General features: G+C 42.1%; 1 protein-coding gene across 1 annotated transcript; it reads right to left on the bottom strand.

Annotated features, from left to right (window-relative positions):
• Positions 1-9427: 9427 nt before the first annotated feature.
• Positions 9428-12676, bottom strand: LOC110291769 (protein S100-A9). Its single transcript, XM_021159040.2, has 3 exons — positions 12664-12676; positions 12128-12292; positions 9428-9718 (listed from the first exon to the last, which is right to left on the bottom strand). Exons 2-3 carry the CDS (start codon positions 12278-12280, stop codon positions 9530-9532), a joined length of 342 nt encoding a protein of 113 aa, XP_021014699.1. The 5' UTR covers positions 12281-12292; positions 12664-12676; the 3' UTR covers positions 9428-9529.
• Between the last annotated feature and the right edge of the window lie 11528 nt (positions 12677-24204).

Here is a 24204-nt window from a genome sequence, read left to right as displayed (position 1 = left end):
TGTTGTTCCATAGGCTGTGACTGTAGGTGGCCTCTTTACAATCAGAGAGTGCTGAAAGTTAAGTCACAGTCCATCTCTGGACCTAGCACTTCTGGACTGAGGTCGATCAGCTATTGCAATGCCACTCATACAGTTCTCAGTGCTAACTATTTAATCTCTTGTCCTTTAGGGGGACATTTCAGGCAGGTTTTTGTATACCATAAGCCAAACTGACTAGTAATAACAGAGCCCTGGGAGTCAGCAAAAGGATCTAGAGTCAGAGAAACAGTTGCCATAGGCCCCCTGATATGAGAAGGGGGCCCACATAATTTTGACTTGGCCAATACAAGAAGCTTTCACAGTTGAAAGCAAGCAAGCTCGACTATTGAAATTAGAAGGCTCTGATTTCTCACATTGTCTAGCATGGCTGTCCCGAGCTATCGTTCTCGCCGGCAAGAACACACTCGAACAACCGGATTCTTCTGCAGCAAGCTTTATTGCTTCTTCAGGAGGGAAGACCCCGACCCTGGAAAATGGTGCTGCTTATATAGCTCTCAGCGTGGTGTTTTAGCACCTGATGTGGCATGTCAGCTCCTGATTTATTGCTCGCCCATCACCTCATTACTACGCCCCGATATGGGCAGTGACTAGGCGTGAGTTCACTCTCGCACTTGTGCACAAGGCTTGTTTACTAGTTAGGCCCAGCGGAAGCCAGTGCCATCTTATAATGGCGATTGCTCCCGGCACGGCTCTCCACACATGGCACTGGGAATACAGAAATGATGCTTCTGTCCTTCCAGAACTCAATCTGAGGAACCCTTTCTTCACCTTGTCCATCCCAGTCAAGAAGATAGAAGCAATGTTCCTCTTCTGTGTTTCCAGGCCATCTTGTGTTTGCAACCCAGTCGTTCTTATGTCTTGCCCATAAGCTAGGGTTGAGAATCCCTTTTTAGCTGTCTGTCATCCCCCAGCCCTCCATTAGTTGGTATGGGTCTAGTAGTGTTTGACCCATGATCAGGCTCAGAGAGCCTCTGTAACAGATTTCTAAGTGCCTTCCATGCCTCTACTCTGGAATTCCCAAATTTGCCTTTCATGAAGCAGCCCTATGATCACCACACAAAAATTATCATTTCATCTGCCTGAGAAAGCCCCTCTAAGCATTTTCCAACCCAATACATTCTCATGGAGACAGTCAGGATTTTACTGAAGGCTCATGATAATTCTTCTCTCCTTAGTGGGTCTTGCCTAGCAGTCATTTGAACATGTTTTCCTCCTTTATTTTCTTAGCAGGACTTGTAACCTTCTGAGATGGTCTAGGGTACATATTTCTCACTGTGTGATATTTTACTCTCCCCATGATGCAAGATCTAAGAGAACAGGGACCTTATGTGCTTTGCTGACGTCAATGTCATTAGCAGCATCTTGCATCAGTGGTTATTTAGTGACTCTGTAGAATGGGTGAGTAACCAATGAGTGTTAAGTTTCTTTTAATGGAGTCACTATTCTCTGGCAGAAAGAAGTAACAGCTGATACTGAATACAGGAAAGATGCTTTTGGTTAGTACTGTGGAGTGTGGGAGATGATCGGCAAGTGACTCAAATCTCAAAAGATCCTGTGAACCTGGGCTGCTCGCTAGTCTCCAGCAATCATTATGAACACCCCACTTCTCCCAAGTCTTTCAAGAATAGTCATAATGATGTCTGGTAAATGGCAGATAGCATATAGGACAGTGGTCCCATAAGATTATGATGGAGCTAAATATTCATTGTTTAGTGATGAGTAATGTGTGTAAGGTACAAGGTCTCATTTGTATGTTTCTGGTGACACTGGTATAAAAAGAATCATCATCACAATGTCAGTCATGTAGAAGACAAAACACTCAACTATATACTGTACATAATGCTTGGTAATTTTAACAAATGACCATGTTACTGGTTTATGCATTTATTGTTGCTCACTAGTTTAAACTGTGCTCCTCCTATTTATAAAAATGGTTTACTGAGAGGCTGGAAAGATAACTCAGTGGTTAAGAGCTCTGGCTGTTCTAGAGGACACAGGTTTGGCTCTTAGTACCCACATGGCAGCTCACAACCATCTGTAGCTCCAGTTTCAGATGCCTTCTTCTGGTGTTCAACAGCACCAGGTACATATGTGGTATACAGGTATATTCGCAGAAAAACACCCAGGCATGTAAAATAATAAAAAAATTAGAAAAAGATAAAAAAATGTTCACTGAAAAATAATAGTATTTTACCAGCAATTAGCTGCCTACATTTCATGTGTGGAAAGTTTCTCAACTGCAAAATGAGGCCATAGTCGGGGGACTGACCTGTACCACCTAGCGCTGTGTAAGCATGTAATCTGCCTTCGTGGTGAGAAATCATTCTTACACTTAGGTCTTAATAAAGGAAAAGCTATTTAGAAACAAATAAGCAACCAAATCACTGCTGACTGTGGCTAATGCCCAAGGAAAAGCCAACCTTAAACAGAAGATTTTGCTAACATACACACCTTATGGTTATGCCTTTTACATGCATTGTCATCCTTAAGTCTCCATTAGGTCCCAGCCCCAGGTTACAATTTAAATAGGCACAGGAGACTACAAGTCTGGCCACTTGGACAGATGAGAAATTTACACAGCAAAGCTGTTGCTAGAATTATTTCTTAAGCACACCAGTGTTGTTCTTTTCCAATAGTTGTTAGCCAGGATCATCTTGCCTACCTGTCAGAATTATGATTTTCTTGATAAGAGTGAACAGGGAACTAAATGGCAGAGCAGGACCTGATGGTGGTTGTGACTTCCGATGCCCCTGAGCTGCCTGTCAGTGGTGTGTTATTAGAGGATAGGCCTAATGGCCGTTCAATCTTGGTGAACAAAGGTTCCCATCTTAGCACTGTAAATTTTGCTTAGCTCTCACAGGCCTGGCAGGCATTCTATTTATGTTTGGGGTATTTTGGAGGCATCACTCCTTTAGCTAAATTCTACATTGTATGATAATCTTAGAAAAATCTATTGGGATATCTTAAATAACATCAATTCTATTATTTTGAATTTCTTCTAAATCAAACATCCTTTGATGTTTGCACAGTAGTAAATCATCCAAAACTTTTAAGTGACAAACAACTGTCTTTCCCTCTGGTGATTTGCCCCTTCTTATATTATGAGGAGACTTGGGAGGCAAATACTGTGCTTGTAGTTCTTCATGGTTAGATATACTCACAATTACTTTGCAAAACCCCTACATCAGCACCCTAACAGTGTTGGGATGCATTTCAATAGGGAGTGTTGGAGGTCAGAAAGCAGTGAGAAAGTGCTCCAAGAAAAACAAGAGAAGATAGAGGGAGAAAGAGAGGAGCAATTCAAGGAGGATGAGAAGGAGGAGGAGGAGGAATAGGAAAAAGAAGAAGAAGAGAAGAGGAGAGAAGAGAAAGAGACTAACACTAAGGTGTGGCTGCCTTAGGCTATGGGCCATGGGGGATCCTGAACCTCTATTGTTCCTTCCTGTGCTCTTCTGTTTTCTGAGCTCCACTCTAAGCTCTGCACCTGCTATTTCAAGTTATGAAGAATTCACAATAGAAAGTGAGAAAACTTGCAAGAGGCTTGTGGTTTCTCTCCTGTGGTTTCTCACCATTTCTTGGTCTCTTGAAGACCTGCCTCTAATATAGCTGGGAAGTTTACCTGGTCTTGAGCAAAGCATGAGCCCAAGAAGCTTGAGCAACAATTGCATCATTCATTCTCTTGGTAATTGGAATGTCAAAATTCATAATGCAGTACTTTCTAAAATACAAATTTTAGGGAACTTGGGGAGGTGGGGTGAGGAGAACTCTGAGGTTGGGTCCTGAGGTTGTGTAAGATTGCCTCACTGGACTGCTTAAAGCAGGGGCCTCTTCCTAGCAAGGTCTGGGCAAACAGCACACAATTACAGAAATTTATTTATGCCTGTGAATCAAACTTAGTGGTTACAATCTGAGCCGAAGCTGGGTCCTGCAACCCACGCTCTTTAAGCCAATCAAAAAGGTAAACTTGATGTTGGAAAGCAGAGGGGATTTGTTTGATATGGTCACAGTGCAAAGAGGAATAAGGGGCTCTAGTGAACACCCAAGTCCATCTTCTGGGGCCCTGAAGTGAGATTGAAATGTAAAGGGCCATGTATGTACACATCTCAGCAGCACAGGTTGAAATGTGGTCCTGCTTCAATCTTGTCCTGTAAGGTAGTCTGAAAAGTGTTAGAACTGTGGGAAATCTCTTCTAAAGTACCGCTGTGGCTGGGAGCTTTTCCTTCTCCCAGTATGGGAAAATTCCCATTTTTGTCGGGTGCACTGATTCAGTAGTCTGTGAGACACAAGTCTCTTTTCACAATATCTTCATTCCTGTCAGGCTCATTACAATAGGAGCTTCAGGTTGCCTCATCTAATTGAGGCACATTTTATATTCTGACCTAACAGGTCCTGTTGACACCACAACAGGTCTATTAAGTTCTCACCTGGAGTATGGTACCGTTGCCATCACCTCCTAACTGGTTATGTACCTGTGGCCTTTTTAAACCCCTAGCCTATTCCATTAACCTCAGGTTGATTTGTACAAAGCACAAATATGATGATAGAATTTCCTGCATCCTTTTCTACTCTGCCCTTTGCTCTCCCATGTGAAAAGTGAATTCCTAGGCCCCCTATCTGGCATTTTTTGTGTCTGTTCGGAGATGTCTACAGCTCTTAGTTTCAATGCAGTTTGGTCTCTCCTCCTCCTAAATAGGCTTGGTGACTTTCAGGGATAAATCCCAGTGCTCAGAAAGCAAAGGCAGGGGGACTTCAGCAAGTTTGAGGCTTGACTGGGTTACATACCAAGATATCGATTTTGTTGTTGTTGTTTGTTTGTTTTTAAAGAAAGAAGGTTGGAAAAAGGAAAAGTGAAAATGGAACCAAACAGTCCTCAGATACATTCAAGTGCAGCTAAGGCCAACTATCTCAGATTGAATTTTAGTATTTTAAGGATAGTGGTAGGTGTATCAACAGAATCTGATATTGAAGAAAAGCCATCTCCTTTCTGTGGAGACAGCCCTACAAAAGGGTAAATTTCAGCCTCAAAGTCTCACCTAGTGTCATAACCCTTACTTTCCTCTTTCTATGCTAGAATGATCCAAGGACCTGCTTGGTTCTCCTCTGCAGGCTTTGGAGCTCCTGACCAAGCCTTACTGCAGTGACTTCTTGGAGTATTGTGTGGTGTCTTTCAGTTGGTAAGTGTCCAGTTAATATATTCTGAAAGAACCAGTGGCCAAGTGAACTGATAAGAAGACTCATTTATCAAAATGACCCCAGGATAAGCTATCCCTTCCTTGTTTTTTAAGACATGAGCTGTGGCTTTATGTCGAGAACAGTAACACTTGTGTTCACACATTTGGATCTGAGATCTTTACTAAACAGACCATTTTTTTTCCCTAATGGGAAGGAGGGGGCTAATTCACCACCATTGTCTCTGTTTAGCTATTTACAGAAAATCCTATGCCATGCCTCTAGGTAGCTGGTGTAGCTTCAAAGCTGTCCCAGTTAGCCACTTGCCACAGTGGCTCTGTTTCCTTAGTGTGTGAACCTCTGCCTCCAGCTTCACATGTCTCTAGGTTATTCCTACCTTTCTTCTTTAGCCATAACCAAGACTTTTTTTTTTCTGTGTGGGGGAATCGAGGGGTGTGGAAAAGATCACTATAGTTCCTACTTTTAGGAACTCAGACCTGCTGATTGGGGTCCTCTAGAGTAATAGAATGACATACATCATGAAAGAGGGTTTGTTGTATTGACTTACATGATAGGCTACTGGGTAGTCCAAAAATACTATCTTGCTATTGGAGAGGCTGAGAAAGTGATAGCTACTTAACCTAAGTGGTAGAGGCTTCAGGAGTCCCAGTTTGATGCTGAAGGCCTGTCCGATCCTTGGAGAATCCCTGTCGAAAGGCTAAAGAAGCTAAGGTCTGATAGCTGTGGGTGGCAGACACATTGCTAAGAAGGAATGGAGTGTACAGGTACATGGATGTCTTCCTCCTTCAATTCTGTTCCATTTAGGCTCCAAATCCATAGATGATGTCACCTACATTTAGGCTGGAAATTTTCCTGCAAGTTACTTCCTCATATGCCACACATCTCTAGAAACACTCTAACAAACATGTTTATAGTTGTGCTTCACAAGACCTAGACTTGTGACAAGTCAAGTCAAATCAATAAGCAAAAGCAACCATCATAGATTACAATTCGGTACTTTAAGGGTAACTGCAGAAATGCCTTGGGATTTTGTAGGCCTGATGGAGGCAGCCTGGATATGCTTGAGAAGTGGATGCCTGGGCACACCTTTGTGGGGGCAGATACTGGCTAAAAACTGATGGATTCTAAGGGACACATTAGAGGTGTAAGGAGCGGGAAGAACATTGCTGGCACAAACAATGAAGAAGCTGAAGAAGGCCAGGGTTATTTTTTTTTTAAAGTTTGAGTTTATTAAGGAAGAGATAATGCATGCTTAGTTTTAATGTGGGTGTTGAGAGTTCAGAAAAGGAGGGGAGTATACTAAAAAGATAAGGGATGGGTATAGATATTTAGGAGTCACCTAAAGAGAGGGGCATGAGTGAGTGTATTTGTGGGGTGGAATTCCATAAGGCATGATGGGAGACTAACTAGAAGTAATCTAGGACAGGCATAAGAAGGCACCTTGGGCTGAGTGTAATGAAGGTTCTGAGCATTAGAAATGCAGGCACTGTTGGTTCAACCATGTGGCAGGGATGATGGAGTGAAGTACTCAAGGGTGAGGCTGGAGCAGGTTAGACAAATTGTCAATAGTCTCTGTTTTCCCATCTCTTTCTTTAAATATGAACTTCCAGTGATCGTCCCATTAAAGTAGAACTGGACTAATGAAACAAAATGGGGAGGAGTTTAATATTTCCATGAGAGTGCTGTGCTGTCCCCTACTTTGATGTTCAAGTGTCGAGGTGACCATTCAGAAGATTTCCAGTTGCTGGCTTTAAATCTCACTCTCCTTGGCCCCCTTTCTCACACCTTCCCCTGAGAAAACAGCATGGAACATGAGCAAAAGTTTTAGAATATTCATAAGTTGCCATTTGTTGGGAACCTGATTTGCTCACGAACTGATTATATGTGTTGGGAATGAAGCTGAGAGTAAGGCAGAGACTTGTGTTCTACTGTTGGGGGCTCTAGTTCACTGTGGGAGATAGTCACAGATGTATTTAGGCTACATTGTGATGAGCAGTCATGGCAGAGATGCAATAAGCACTGCCTGCTCTGTCATCCCCCAGCCTCCCAGCTCTCAGGCATTATCTCTTTCCCAACAGCAAGTTGATTCAGAAGAGATGTGGCACAAACTAGGCACTGGAGAAGTGTTGAAGCCTTCTAAAATTGGTTACTCAAATTTCCAACAAGTTAGTTCTTGAGCCCTTCAATACTTAAAAACTCACAGACTTGTAGGGCAGAGGTCAGATTTAGGCAGACCCAATACTTTTGGAAAAGAGTAGAAATCTGACTTTGGCAGGTTTGCTGTTTCATGCTTGGCCCTGGAGATGGACTGGGAGACTCCAGGCAGAGAAAATGGTGGAATTCAAATCCATTTCCCACTGCACAATTTTGACCACCTCTACTACTATATGACTTTGGGCTAGTCATTTTTTTTCTCTTGCTTTAGAGAACTAATGATTGCCAGTCTTCATCTAGGAGTCTGCTTCTGTAACTCTCCACCCTGCCGAGGACATGGGTGTGTATTTAGAGGATACTGGTTTAAGATCTGGTACTTGGAAAACCCACCATAGCCATTTGTAGTCTGGGAGGGATTCTATCGCTGAAGGTCAGAGAGATGAAAGGAGAGCTATAGCTGGTATGCCTGGAAGGACAAGGATATTCTGAAAAGACATTTATACCCTTTGCATTGGCCACCATACTATTGAAACAATGCACCCTAAAGAATTGGAAGCTCCTCCTGGGGTTTCATGAAGGGGGAAGAAAAAGGTTGAACTCTGCTGCCAGTCAGAGGAGGAGCTTGTCTCCTGGAAAGAAGTTGCACAGAGTGCTGGCAGCTGGTCAGGTGGCCTTGCAGGAGAGACTGGAGCCAGACAGTGAGGGGCAGGACAAAAGTCAGACTAGGACCACCAGGTGTGTACAGCTGGCCCTGTGCTTAAGTCAGCCCTGGAGATAGGCTCTCTGGGGTGGGGGGGGGTGGGGTCACTTGATCTCTTTGGTATTCTCTTCAATGTGGTAACATTGAATAAAACCCATTTTTGTGCTTCTTCATGATTAATTTGCCTCTATAATTGGTTTATTGGTTTATGGGACAGGTGGCTGAGCATGGCCTCTTAGGCTGCATAAAGACAGGTACCCTGGTAACAAAGCTGCACTGGTGTTTCTTAGATGGGAGCAGCTCTGAGGGAGGTGGAACAAGACTCACAAAGTGTAGCAAATATCCCTGCGGGGCTGAGCTCCTATCCACTGACTAGGGACTGGAAGAGTTTCTACCACCTTATGGAGACCATCTGGTTCTTGTAACTTACAGTTTGACTCCTCAGGCTCCAGAGGGTCTATGACCTAAGTCCAAGCTCTTTATGGGATTTTGCTCTCAGGGAATTTGAAATGCAGAGCCAGGATGAGAGCTCATCCCCTTTACTAGGCCAGTGAATGTTTTCATTCCATCATTCTGGGACAGCCAGTAGACTTGAGGGTAACTGCCATTCCCATTCATGTGAGAACCACAGGGAGCCATCAGCACATACATTTAGGATTCTAAGTCTGTTGGGAGAGTTGTCTGCTCTCTTGAATCCAGAAAAGAGTTTGTGCTCATTCTTCATGTATCCTTACTCAGTAGACTTCCCCAGACACGGAACAGTTTAGGTCCATTTTGGGAAGACTTTGTAAAGGGAAAGGGAAGTGGGGGAGGAGGAAGAGGAAGCATATGTGTGTGTGTGTGTGTGTGTGAGAGAGAGAGAGAGAGAGAGAGAGACAGAGAGAGAGAGACAGAGACAGAGACAGAGAGACACAAAGAGAGGGACAGAGGGAGACACAAACACACACACACACACATACACACACACACACACACACACACACACAGAACACAGTTAAATAAGACCATCCCATGCTAAGGTAGGAAGGGATCTGGGGATCTGGGGAAGGGACAATATGTTTCTGTTTTCTGCAGTGACAAGGGACATATTGACAAGCTGGACAAAGTACTTTGATCTGAGTGGTGAGCCCTAATGTCAAGGATAGAGACATGGTGAAGGAGGTAAGCCTTAGAGGCTCAGTACTACACAGGATGCTGGCTCTTTTTCTTTTGTTTCTTTTTTGTTATGACTGAATGGAAGACATACACTTCAGAAAAGGGCAGGGCTGTTTATTACTCAGAGCCTGGGAAGAACATGTGTGAAAGGAGGCAGAAACAACATGCAGAACGATGGAATGGATAAAGACTTATTTATTATTTATCTTATCATTTCCCAGAACAAAGGCCATTTAGTAAGCCATTCCCTTTAGACTTGGTTGGGCAGCTGTCACATGGCTGACCTCTTAATTACTTCCCACAGCCTTTGCCATGGCTGTGGCCATGCCCACGTGGGTTGTTCTCATGCAGCTTCTCATGACAGGCAAAGATCAACTTTGCCATCAGCATCATACACTCCTCAAAGCTCAGCTGATTGTCCTGGTTTGTGTCCAGGTCCTCCATGATGTCATTTATGAGTGCTTCATTTCTCTTCTCTTTCTGTGGGTGAAATAGAGGAGGCTGTTAGGGCTAAGGAAGAGAACTCTGAAGCACAGGGAGTGTCTAGATAGCAAAGGCACAGGAAAACCTACCCCAAAGGGTTAGATTTGAGAATAAGAATAACGTACTGAGTGCTCATGATGGAGCAGATGCTAAAAATTTGCTAAACACTTTTCATTTTTTCCCCAGAAAGCCCTCTCCCTTGGGCACTAGGACTCTCCTATCTCAAAGGCCAGGCAATTAGTAAATATAGAAATACCCATTGTTTATCCTTATAATTACTTTAACAAATAGAAATGGAAACACCTTCTAAAAGGTAGGTCATTTTTGTAGGTTGTTGGCCTTGGGAGTAGAGGAGAGGAGGTATAAATCTGGATTTGATTTGAGGTGCAGTACTACACAGGTTGTTGGCTCTTTTTTTTTCCCTCCTGGAGGATTTTTCTTCCCCTACTCTTCTCAGTCTCTCTTGCAGTCATGCCCCACCCCAGTCATTTTCTGGGAGGCAACTAGTTGTTAAAGCTTGTTCAGGCTACTTAGTTGAGGAGGCACCCAAGAAACCAGGCAGCACAGGGTCTTAAAGGGGCAGAGCATAGTTTGCTCTGCTGACCACAAAGGGTGTGATAAAGTTGGTGGAGACTCAGATAAAGTGAAAAGATCAAGATGTGGTTGCTGACCATCATCTAGCTGCAAGTCTTGCACTCACTTGCTGGGACACCCTGGCTAAGCAATACCCCCTTCCACAACCTGAGTAGTTCATGAGTAAATTACGTTTGAGGTTACTGTTTCCATGGTTCTGGTAGAATATGTCAAGATAGGAAGTAGAGCCCATGGAGGGGTCACAGAGAAGGTATCTTCTAACATAGCTTCATGTGCAACCTCTATCTACCCTGAATCAGTATCTTGCTTGTCTTATGTACTCACTTAAGAGATATCTCTGCCCCTAATATCTCCCATAGTGACAATTCTCTGATTTTCCTTGGTCCCAAGTTGGGCAGGGGACCAGCCGACAGAGGCTAGCTATATTATGGACACTTCTCTGGGGAAAAGTTATAAAAAAAATAAAGGCTTCCTCTGACTCTGACACACACACACAGACACTCTCCCCCTCCTTTCAGTTGTCCCCTTCCATGTTGGTCATGGTGGCCATCTCTGCTATTCTTTCACTTCATGCTACTTTCTTTAATGTCCTCACAATGAATATAAAAGTTCTTTTACCTAAAGGCTGGACTATGGCCTTCATCATCTTGATGATCTCTCTCCTAATAAAACCCATCCTGAAGGGTAATGGGTTTTAACTTCCTTCTCCAGGAACTAACTGAACCTGTCATCTCATTGTTTTAAGATCTCTTGAGTCTTTAACCAGGGACTAGGTTTCATCAAAAGTATTACTCCCTCAAAGGCTCTTTCTCTGTCTCTCTCTTTCTCCTTACCTACTATCTATTTATTTTTAAATTTTTTTTTTAATTTTAATTTTTTTGTTTTTTCGAGACAGGGTTTCTTTGTGTAGTCCCAGCTGTCCTGGAACTCACTCTGTAGACCAGGCTGGCCTCGAACTCAGAAATCCTCGTGCCTCTGCCTCCCAAGTGCTGCGATTAAAGGTGTGTGCCACCACTGCCTGGCTCCTACTATCTATTTATTATTTATTTATCTGTCTGTCTATCTATTCGTCTATCTGTCTATCTATCTATCTATCTATCTATCTATCTATCTATCTATCTATCTATCTATCTATCTATCTATCCATCCATCCATCCATCCATCCATCCATCCATCCATCCATCCATCCATCCATCCATCCATCCATCCATCCATCTATCTATCTATCTATCTATCTATCTATCTATCTATCTATCTATCTATCTATCTATCTATCTATCTATTTCTACCTATCATCTATCTATCTATCTATCTATCTATCTATCTATCTATCTATCTATCTTCTTCTTCTTCTTCTTCTTCTTCTTCTTCTTCTTCTTCTTCTTCTTCTTCTTCTTCTTCTTCTTCTTCTTCCTCTTCCTCTTCTATCTATCTATCTATCTATCTATCTATCTATCTATCTATCTATCTATCTATCTATCTATCTATAAATCATAGTCACTCATTCCTACTGTACCCAGCCCAGACTATCCACAGAACTCTCTCACCATCCTCCCAACTCTTAGGTCATTGAATTCACTTGTGTTCTTAAAGTTATGTGTCACCAACACTGGGATACGGGTTCCTAGATCATCTCTGTAGCCCTCTGCCCCAAATAGGGCACCACACATTGCAGATGTTCAACTGAACCATTTCCTGACTCATGGCTAACTTTGAGTGCCTCTAATGGCAGAGCCCTACTGCCCCTGGTGCTAGAATTTGTTCTCAGACTGCTGCAGATTGCACCCTCTTCTCTCACAAGCCAAGCCTCACCTTCATAAAAGTTGCCAACTTCGCGTTCACCATTTCTCTGAATTCCCTCTTGCTCAGGGTGTCAGGGTTTCCTTCCTTCCTAGAGTATTGATGGAAGACGTTGATGATGGTGGTTATGCTGCGCTCCATCTGAGATGGTGTTTTGTTGGCCATCTTCTTGCTCTTCTTTGAAAATAGGGGAAACAAAAGTTACAAATAAAAGAATGGGATACCAAGCTTCCCTGACCTAGTCTCTGGCCACTGTTAGGCAAGATAAGGAGGGGAGCACAAAATAAAAAGAACAGGTAGGGTGCTACATAATGGAGAGACAGCTTCCCTCCACATATACACAAAAACAGAATTTTGACTATTAATGGAATGCAAAAAACAAAAATATTTTATAGTACAACATTCTTAGAAAAAGTGAAGGAAGATATAAAATGAATAGATCAACCTAGGAGGGCTTCAAGAGGAAGGCTTGGAGGAAAGTTGGCCAAGGGTAGGAACAAAAGATCTAGTAGGCAGACTCCTCTCCACGGAAGATGAAGCTTACTTACCAAGGCTAACGAGTCACAGATGTTGGTAAGAGCAGTGTAAGCCCAGTATTTATAGGCAGCTCCTTGTTAGATACATGGTTATCTCTGGGAAAGATTGCTTCATAGGTGAGCAGTGTGGTAACCCTGACAGTCAGGGAGTTGGGGTGGGGCAGGAAATGTTCACACAGCTCTGATGTTTTGTGAAATTCCCAGCCCTGGGCTTGGAGCTTGTTTGGAGGAAACTGGTTAGTTGGCTCATTTCCCTTCTATCCAACCTCCCCCTAACCCTTCCCTGCCCAAATCTTAAGTAAGACAGCCTACCTGCCATCTTTGATACCTTTCATTTCCTTGTCCTGACTTGTAATATACAGAGGGTGGCAGGGGAATCACTGTGGCCATATCATTCTGGCTCTATCCCCTGAGATTATGGTCTGAGCCTTCTCATGTGTTTTCCTGGCTCCTTTGAGGAAGGGTGAGGGGTCCTCATGGCGTTCTTGAATGGAATTAGTGTTAAGAAGCTCCTCAGAGGTGGTAGCTCTTTCCCAATGGAGAGGAATGTTATGTTCAGAAGGGGACTTAAGATCATTTAGCTAGCATGTGACCTAGCAGGGGCTGTACTCAGACATCCCAGTTCTTTTTAAGGGTATTTACTACTACATTCTCCCCCTTGCATCTGAGAGGGGAGCTATCTTCAGTGGTTCTCAGTGTCACTCTTCCAAATCCTATTCCCAGTTGTCATTTATGTCCCCTAGGAACTTATATCCTAGAAGGTAGCTGATTTTAAAAAAATGATTGTTATTAGCCTATAATAACTAAACAGAATGACGACTTTCATTTTAACATTTTCATATAGGCATATAATATATTTTGATAAAAAATTTCCTTCTATTTTCTTTTCTTATCCCATCTCTCTATTCCTCTTTTCTCCTTGTACCTCTCTGATAGTCTTCTTTCACATCCTTTCCTGGGGGCAGGGGTTAATTCAGTCACCCTTTACACATGCATCAGAAAGCAATGTTTCTTTAGTAGCCTGGCAGGGGTAGCGGGCTGGGCATCAAGGGTTCCACCCTCAGCCCTTACTTTGCTTGCATTTTCTGTTTCCTTTAACCTTAATTTTCACATAGAGAGAACATGTAGTGCTTGTCTTGTGAATCTAGTTTATTATGTTTAACATGATAATCCCTAGGTCCATTTGTTTTCTTACAAATGGTACAATTTGTTCTTCTTTATGGCTGAATACTTTCTTTCTTTCTTTTTTTGACATTTTTTATTAGATATTTTCTTCATTTACATTTCAATTGCTATCCCAAACGTCCCCTATACCCTCCCACCGCCCTGCTCACCTACCCACTCACTCCCACTTCTTGGCCCTGGCTTTCCCCTGTACTGGGACATACAAAGTTTACTAGACCAAAACATCATCTGTAAAAATGTCTGGCCAGTGAATTTACCCACTTTCTGACTGGATTATCTGTTCTTTTGGTAGTTACTTGCCCTACTTTTTTGTGTATCCCTTGTTAGATGAATAGCTGGCAAATATTCTCTCTCTTTCTCTTCCTGATGATGACCAACTAGGCCATCTTCTGCTAAATATGCAGCTAGAGACATGAGTTCTGGGGGACTGATTAGTTCACAGTGTTGTTCCACCTATAGTGTTGCAGACCCCTTCAGCTCCTTGGGTACTTTCTCTAGCTCTTACATTGGGGGTCCTGTGTTCCATCCTATAGATGACTGTGAGCATCCACTTCTGTATTTGCCAGGCACTGGCAAAGCTTCACAAGAGACAACTATATCAGGGTCCTTTCAGCAAAATCTTGCTGGCGTATGCAATAGTGTCTGTGTTTGGTGACTGATTATGGGATGGACCCCTGGGTGGGACAGTCTCTGGATGGTCCAACCTTTCATCTTAGCTCCAAACTTTGTCTCTGCAACTCTTTCCATAGATATTTTATTCCCTATTCTAGGAAGGAATGAAGTATCCACATGTTAGTCTTCCTTCTTGATTTTCTTGTGTTTTGGAAGTTGTATCTTGGGTATTCTAGGTTTCTGGGCTAATATCCACTTATCAGTGAGTGCATATCAAGTGACTACTTTTGTGATTGGGTTACCTCACTCAGGATGATATCCTCCAGATACATCCATTTGCCCATTTGCTGAGTAGTACTCCATTGTGTAAATGTACCACATTTTCTGTATCCATTTCTCTGTTGAGGGACATCTGGGTTCTTTCCAGCTTCTGGTTATTATAAATAAGGCTGCTATGAACATAGTGGAGCATGTGTCCTTATTACCAGCTGGAACATCTTCTGGGTATATGCCCAGGAGAGGTATTGCTGGATCTACCGTTAGTACTATGTCCAGTTTTCTGAGGAACTGCCAGACTGATTTCCAGAGTGGTTGTACAAGCTTGCAATCCCACCAACAGTGGAGGAGTGTTCCTCTTTCTCCACATCCTCACCAGCATACTTTCTTATGTGTGTATACCAATTCTCTTTATTCATTCATCTATTGTTGGGCACCCAGACTTGTATATGTTGGCTATAGTGAATAGTTCCACAATAAACATAGATGTGCAGATATGTCTATTGTATAACTTTTATGCCTTTGGCTATATACTTGGGAATAGCAAGGCTGGGCTTTATAAAGAATCTCCACGCTGATTTGTATAGTAATTGGATTAAGTTACATTCCTAACAAGTTCCCCTTTTCTCATATTCATGCCAGTATTCTTTTCTTTCTTTTCCTTTCCTTTCCTTTTCCTTATTTTTCCTTCCATCCTTCCTCTTTTCCTTCTTTTATCTTCTTTGAGACAGGGTTTTTCTGTAGCTTTGAGTTTACAGAATCCCACCTGCCTCTGCCTCTACCTTCAGAGTGCTGGGATTAAATGCATGTGTCACTATGTCTGTTGCTTGTTTTCTTGATGATATCTATTGTGTTTAGAGTGAGATGGAAATATGAGTTTTGATTTGCATTTCTGAAATGGCTAATGATATTGGACATCTGTCATACACTTATTGGCAGTTTGTACTTGCTCATCTGTAAAAATGTCTGGCCAGTGAATTTACCCACTTTCTGACTGGATTATCTGTTCTTTTGGTAGTTACTTGCCCTACTTTTTTGTGTATCCCTTGTTAGATGAATAGCTGGCAAATATTCTCTCTCATTATGTAGACTGCGGTTTCCTTTGCTTTTCAGAAGCATGCCAATTCGATGTAATGTCACTATCGTATTTCCTTAGCTGTCAGATTCTATCACATTAAGGTATCAATCACTGGATCAATGTTGGGCTGCCATTTGTAAAACATTAAAGAGGTTTGTTGGAGAAAGGTCTCACATAGCTCAGGCTGGCTTTAAACTTGCTGTATAGCTGAGGATGATCTTGAATCTGATCCTTCTGATTCTACATCTGAGTTCTGATATTACAGGTGTGTGCCACTACACTCAGATCATGTGAAGCTGGGGATAGGGCTTCGTGAGTGTTAGGCACATTTGACCGAGTGGACCATATCCTGGCTCGTTTCCGTCCCATACCTGTGCCATCCAGTTTTCCTAGTGCTGTTTCTTATAAAAGCTATCTATAACCCCTAATATTTGGGTGCTGCTCCTTTTTTGAGAGTTAGTCAGATGGCTGTAGCTGTGCAGATTCATTTCTGGATCCTCAGTTTTTAAGTTTGATATTATTTACTTTTTATTAATGAGATTTGACCTTATTAATCCTCTCCTCTGTCTTCCCCTGACCTCCCTGTCCTCGAGGCTTTCAGTAGCCTCCTGTTCACCTTCATGTCACATGTGCTCTGGGATGATATCCATAATGACTGTAGCAGTTTGCAGTCCCTCCAGCAGTGACTTATGATGTCTTTGCCATTACAGCTCTGTAGCATAAGTTGAGGTCAGGTATCAAGATCTCCAGTAGTGTTCTTTAAGTTCATGCTTGCTTTGACTGTCTGTGGTCTCTTCTGTCCATATACATTTTTGTGTATACATTGTGTTCATATTTTTTCTAGGTGTGTAAAGAATGTCAATGGGCATTTGATGGGAATTCCATTGAATTGGTAAATTTCTTTTGGTAATATACCCATATTCACAGTTTAATTGTACTAATCCAGAAACATTGCATTTCTTTTCATTGTTTAGCATCTTCTATTTCTTTTAATTTTTTTTTTTTTTAGTGGTTTGAAGCTTTCATTGTAGAGGAATTTTACCTCCATGGTTAGGTTTCTTTCTTTCTTTGAGGTACAGTGAGTGTGATGTTTTTCATTCTCAGAAAGTTGATGACTGCTGGTACATATTTTATGATGACCTTATATATTGCATATCTTGCAGCTTCACTGGAAGTGTTTATCAGCTCTAGAAGTTTTCTGGTGGCAGATTGAATGTGTGTGTGTGCACTTGTGAGTATGTAGAAGTAATATATGTATGTGTGTATATGTGTGTGTATGTATGCTTGTGTGTGCAAATATGTATGTGCATGTGTGTATTGTGTGTGTACCTATAACTGTGTGTGTATACAAGCACTGTGTGTTTGTGTGCATGTTTGTATATGTGTGATTGTGTTCAAGTGTGAATGTGCATGCGTATGCATGTGTGTATGTATAAGCACATGTGTGTATGTATGCTTGTGTGCATGTGTATATGTGCTTGTGTGTGTGTGTCTGGGTATATGTGTGTGTTGGCCAGATATTGATGCCAGGTGTCTTTTGCTAACCTTATGGGTTTTTTTAAATTAATAATTTCTGTCATTTATATCTCAAATGATATCCCCCTTCTTCTCCACAACTCCCCTATCTCATCCACCCTCTTCCTCCCCCTCTTTGCCTCTATGAGTCCATCTGTATGTTTTAAGAGCAGGTCTTTCTTGGATTTAGGTAGGCTGGGCAGCCAGAGAAACCGAGGGCTATGAGGACTGTTTTATACAGCTGTTGAGGATCGAAACTCCTCATGCTTTCGTGTCAAGTACTTTACCAACTAAGCTCTCTTCCTAGCCCTATGCACCTTATGTTCTAATTTATGGTGTCTTCTGTGTTAGTACTGTGGTGTTTCTGTGGCTACTGTGGCTCTGTAGTGTGGTTTGGAGTTAGATATTGTGATTCCTGCAGCATAGGGAATTCATTTTGATTAGTGTCTTCCGTATATCCTGGGGAGGAGGGTGGAAGTGCTGGTAGGCTTGGTTTGGCTCTTTATAGTCTCTTGTGCTCTTATATGAATTTTAGGGCTGTGATAACTGTTATTTTATAGCTTTCTTGTGAGCATCATGCATCCTCCCCTTGAATTAATACTCCCTTTTGTTCACAGAAGCCAAGATGGCATAGCTCAGCACACATGCCTTTTGTGCACAGACCCCATCTTACTCTGGTTTTCTTTTCATTGTGTCTTCACTCGGACTCAGAAGACCCACCTCTAATCTCCTTAGGAGTATCCTTCCTCAACCCTCAGTGTGACGTCTTACCCAGCTCTCATGGTTTAGTTCAAATGCTGTTCTATTCTTTCCATTGGAAGATAATCCCCTTCTTGGGGGCCTTTTCATACAGCACTCTGGCTTTCAACATGTGCTTTCTTGGAGTAAAGATTTATGAATATTTGCATCTGTCTAATAATTGGTTGTGGATTCACCAGGAAGGTTTTTGCTCATGGTCTCCTCTCATGCTAGAGTGTGACACATAGGAACACTTTACAGTTTCTGAATCATCCTGTTTCCTTACTGGCAACCCTCATCCCCCAGGACATAGGGAGGAACCACTTACTTCTGTTTGTCCAGGATTCACCACTAGGAAAAACACCTCCCTTCGCATTTCCACCACGCCTTTTCTCCAGTCTTCCTAGAGACTTTTCTCATTGTTCAGGTCCCTCCTGCCCACTTTGCTTTCTGTATGTGCTAATCCTTGGGCCTGAGCACCTTCTTCCTTGTGCTGCTCAGATAGCACATGTAGTTGTGGTTAACCAGAGGTTAGGCAAGGTCCCCGGTTGGGGCATGGGACCACCCACTCATCTCTAAATTTTTAACCCAGAATTTCTCCTGCCTAAAGGAAATATGGAGACAAAGTGTGGAGCAGAGACTGAAGGAAAGGTTATCCAGAGATTGCCCCACCTGGGGATCCATCCCATATACAATCACCAAACCCTGACACTATTGTGGATACCAAGAAGTGCTTGCTGACAGGAGTCTGATATAGCTGTCTCCTGAGAGTCTGTGCCAGAGCCCAACAAATACAGAGGCGAATGATCACAACCAACCATTGGACTGAGCACAGGGTCCCCAGTGGAGGAGTTAGAGAAAGGACTGAAGGAACTGAAGGGGTTTGCAACCTCATAGGACAATATCAATCAACCAGAACCCCCAGAGCTCCCAGGGACTAAACCACCAACCAAGGAGTACACATGGAGTGATCCATGGCCCCAGCCCCATATGTAGCAGAGGATGGTCTTGTCCGGTATCAATGGGAGGAGAGGCCTTTGGTCCTGGGAAGGCTGTATGCCCCAGTGTAGGGGACGTGAGGGTGGGGAGGCTGGAGTGGGTGGATGGGTAGGTAAGCACTCTCAAAGAAGCAGAGGGAGAGGAGATCGGATAGGGGGTTTCCGGAGGGGAAACTGGGAAAAGGGATAACATTTGAAATGTAAATAAATAAAATATCAAATTAAAAAAAAAGAAACAAAAAGTTCAGAATTTTTAGCTGAAATGCCTTTTAGTACTACTTTGATCTCTTCATTTGTTGAGTCTGTTTAGGTTGTTGACTCTTCCTGGTTTAATTTTGGTAATTTGGCTAAACCTAGAAATTCATCCATTTATTTTAGGTTTTCTAGATTAACAGAGTACACGTTTTTAAAATACTCCTCTTTCTTTTGGTTAGTTGGGCCAAAGATCTGTTCATCTTATTTATCTTCTCAAAGAACCACTTTTTAGATTCACTGATTCTTTTCCTGCTAATTTTTATGTTTTATTGCATTGTGGTCAAATAAGATACAAAGAGGATTTTAATACTTTTGAATTTGTAAAAATTTGTTTTGTATCCCAGGATGTGGTCTATTTTAGAAAAACTTCCATGTGTTTCTGAGTAGAATGTATATTCTTTGGTCTTTGAGTGAAGTATTCTGTGGATATTTGTTAAGTCCATTTGATATAATATGTCAATTAATTTTTATGTTTCTCTGTTAATTTTTTTCTCAGATGATCTGATTGTTACAGAAAGTGGGATATTGAAATCATCTATTATTATTGGGTGGATGATACTCTATGTCTTTAGACTCAGCAGTACATTTTATGAGATTGGGTACATTAGAATTTGATCCATGCGTGTGTAGGATAGGAATATCTTCTGGGTTAACTGATCCCTTGATTAGAATGAAGTGTCCCTCTTTTTCTTTTATTAATTTGTTTTCATCTCAAATGATATCCCACTTCCCAGTTATGCCTCTACAGATCCCCCATCCCACATATGCCCTCTCTCCCATTCCCTTTGACTGTAAGAGAGTGCTCCCCCACCCACCAACCCTCTCTTGCCCCACTGCTCCAGCATCCCTCTACTCTGGGGCATCACACCTCCACAGGACCAAGGACCTCCCCTCCCATTTCTGTCAGGCAAAGCCATCTTCTGTTATATATGTGTCTGGAAACATGGATCCCCCCAGGTACACTCCTTGGTTGGTGGTCTAGACTCTGGGAGCACTGGGTGGTCTGGCCATCCAATGTTGTTCTTCCTATGGGGTTGCAATCTCCCTCCCCGCCTTCAGTCCTTCTGCCAGCTCCCCCATGGGGTCCCTGAGCTCAGTCTGATGGTTGTCTCCAAGCATCCACATCTGTACTGGTCAGTTGCTGGCAGGACCTCCCAAGGAACAGACACATCAAGTTCTTGTCAGCAAGTGCCTCTTGACTGCAACAGTGTTTGCAGACAGGGTGGATCCCCAGGTAGGGCAGTCCCCTCATGGCTCTTCCTTCAGTCCCTGTTCCACTTTCTTGTCCCTGTTCTTCTTTTGCACATGAACATTTCTGGGTTAATAGAATGAAATGTCCCTCTTTTTCTGTTAGGATTAGTTGTAATTTGAGGTCTATTTTGTCAGATTTACATAGCATTGCTTGATGCTTCTAGGATTCATTTTATTGCACTATATCTGTTCATCCTTAATTTAACGTGGCATTCATCTTTAGAGCCCTACCTTAATGTGTTTCTTAACAGACAGATGAATTTTGTTTCTTTTTCTAAATTTTAAGTATTGTACTTTTCTATTAGTTAGTTAATTTATTCACTTTACATCCCAGTCACTGCCCTCATCACCCCCCTTGTACAGTCCCTCCCCCATCCTCTCCCTCTCTCCTCTGAGAGAGTGGAGGACTCCCTGAGTATCTTCCAGCCCTGGCACTTCTCTGCAGAGCTAGGTGCATCCTCTCCTACTGAGGCCAGAGACAAGGCAGCCCAGCCAGGATTTCGTTTCTTGATTCCTTCAATAAGCCTGTGTCTTTTGATGGGAGAATTGAAACCATTGATATTAAAGTTATTATTTAAATATTAAGGTTATTGTTTAAGTTTTTGTTAATTGTGGTCATTGGGATGTTGGTGTTTGATTTTGTTGTTTGTGTTCTCAGTAGACTTCATGTTTTAATAATAATGGCTTTGTATTTCTTTCCTCAGTTTTTCTGCAATGCTCAGTCCTCTCTTCAGCCCAAAATAGTGTTTCCTATATTTTCTTTAGGGTTGATTTGTTGTATATAAAATTTTTGAAAGGCAGTTTATAATGTGAGAAGGTTTTCTTTTTCCTTTCTCATGGCAGAGAGTTTTGCTGGGTATATTACTATAGGCAGAGAGTTTTGCTGGGTATATTACTATAGGCTGGCCGTCATAATCTCTTAGGGCTTATAATGCATTGTCCCAGGTTCTTTTGGCTTTCAAAATTTCCATTGGGAAATCAGCTGCCATTCTGATGGGTTTTCCTTTATAAATGACTTATTTTTTCTTGCAGCTTTTGATACACCTTGTTATGTATACTTAATGCTTTAACTATGATACATCATGGGATTTACTTTTCTGGTGTTGTCTATTTGGTGTTCTGTGGGCTTCCTGTATCTGGATGATGTGCTTTTCCTTAGTTTGGGAAAGAAATCTTCTATGAGCTTGTTGAAGATTTGATCTATGCCACCAACTTGGGATTCTTTAGCTGTAATTTGAAGATTTGTTTTTTTCATGGTATCCTGCATTTCCTGTATGTTTCTTTCCCTGTGTTTAAATTTTTCTTCATATTCCTTGCTTATTTCGTCTAGGTCTTCTGCTTTATTTTTGAGTCCTGATATTTTATCTTCTGCCTGATTCATTAGACTTAGAAAGTTTTCCTTTGAGTTTTCTGGTTGAGTTATTAAGATTTTCCATCTTTATTTCAGCTTGAGTTCTCATCTTATCATTCAAGTCCTGCCTGTGCTTATCACCCCTTTCTGCTTCATATTTGTGTCTTCTTGGGCATCACTCAGGTTCTCATTCTCCCTAAGCTCTTTCTCAATTCCACTGAGTTCTTTCTTCCTTTCTACTTTAAAATTCTTGAATTCTTTGATGAAGATTATGATTATTTAAAAAAATTATGTGTCTTGGCATACATGTAGGTAATTCTCAATGGTAAACATTTCTACAGGACTAGTAGGTGTTGGAGAGAAGATGTTACCTGATGTTTCACATTGTTGGTATTTTTGCAATCAGATTTTGCCAATGACCACCCTTGGCTTGGAGAGGGGATCTGAGAGAAGGGGTGTCTGGGAGCAGTGAAAACAAATGACTCGAAGTCAAACCATGGGTCCAAGCTTGCAGCCCAGGTTCTGCTGAGGTGGCTTTCTAGACTACTTTCTCTCTCTGTGTTTTGCTCTGTTCTAGACAGCTTTTTCTTGCTATTCTCAAAACTTTCTGGTTGAGACAGCTCTCTCTGCTAGTAAAAATTCTAAAAGCTATCTGGATAGCTCATGGGTTTTCTGACCAAAGTCAGAAAAGCTGCTGTAAAAAAAAAAAATATTGGATCTTCCAACCAAGTCAAAAAATGCTTGAAGAGCTGTTTTAAGCTCTCTGCAGATCTCCAGACAGCTCAGCTCTCAACAGAGAAAGTTCTAAAGAAGAGCTGCTATTGCTTTCTGCTAGCTCATTGCATGCAGACCAAAGTCTAGTTTTCTCTTTACATATCACTTCAGTTATTTATTCCAGATTCCCTTTTGATTGCCCTATGATCCAACATCCTGTGAACCCAGCCCCTTAATTCTTTTTTTCATTGGGTATTTATTTCATTTACATTTCCAGTGCTATCCCACCCACTCCCCCACCCACCCACTCCCACTTCTTGGCCCTGGCATTCCCCTGTACTGAGGCAGATAAAGTTTGCACGTCCAATGGGCCTCTCTTTCCACTGATGGCCGACTAGGCCATCTTCTGATTCATATGCAGCTAGAGACACGAGCTCCAGGGCGGGGTATTGGTTAGTTCGTATTGTTGTTCTACCTATAGGATTGCAGATCCCTTCAGCTCCTTGAGTACTTTCCCTAGCTCCTCCATTGGGGGCCCTGTGATCCATCCAATAGCTGACTGTGAGCATCCACTTCTGTGTTTGCTAGGCCCCAGCATCGTCTCACAAGAGACAGCCATATCTGGGTCCTTTTAGCAAAATCTTGCTAGTGTATGCAATGGTGTCAGTGTTTGGAAGCTGATTATGGGATGGATCCCTGGATATGGCAGTCTCTAGATGGTCCATCCTTTCATCACAGCTCCAAACTTTGTCTCTGTAACTCCTTCCATGGGTGTTTTGTTCCCAATTCTAAGAAGGGGCAAAGTGTCCACACTTTGGTCTTCGTTCTTCTTGAGTTTCATGCTTTTAGCAAATTGTATCTTATATCTTGGGTATTCTAAATTTCTGGGCTAATATACACTTATCAGTGAGTACATATTGTGTGAGTTCTTTTGTGATTGGGTTACCTCACTCAGGATGATGCCCTCCAGGTCCATCCATTTGGCTAGGAATTTCATAAATTCATTCTTTTTAATAGCTGAGTAGTACTCCATTGTGTAAATGTACCACATTTTCTGTACCCATTCCTCTGTTGAGGGGCATCTGGGTTCTTTCCAGCTTCTGGTTATTATAAATAGGGCTGCTATGAACATAGTGGAGTATGTGTCCTTCTTACCAGTTGGAACATCTTCTGGATATATGCCCAGGAGAGGCATTGCGGGATCCTCTGGTAGTACTATGTCCAATTTTCTGAAGAACCGCCAGACTGATTTCCGGAGTGGTTGTACAAGCTTGCAATCCCACAAACAATGGAGGAGTGTTCCTTTTTCTCCACATCCTCGCCAGCATCTGCTGTCACCTGAATTTTTGATCTTAGCCATTCTGACTGGTGTGAAGTGGAATCTCAGGGTTGTTTTGAGTTGCATTTCCCTGATGATTAAGGATGTTGAACATTTTTTTCAGGTGCTTCTCAACCATTCGGTATTCCTCAGGTGAGAATTCTTTGTTTAGCTCTGGGCCCCATTTTTTAATGGGGTTATTTGATTTTCTGTAGTCCTAGGATACAGCAAGCACACATTTTCTTTTAACATTACAAAAGAA

This window comes from Mus caroli, unplaced genomic scaffold, assembly GCF_978045245.1.
Source record: "Mus caroli unplaced genomic scaffold, Mus_caroli_1 scaffold_3, whole genome shotgun sequence".
In the NCBI taxonomy this organism is placed as follows: domain Eukaryota; kingdom Metazoa; phylum Chordata; class Mammalia; order Rodentia; family Muridae; genus Mus; species Mus caroli.
The sequence above is the reverse complement of the archived record's forward strand: the minus strand, read 5'-3'. Positions and strand labels throughout refer to the sequence as shown.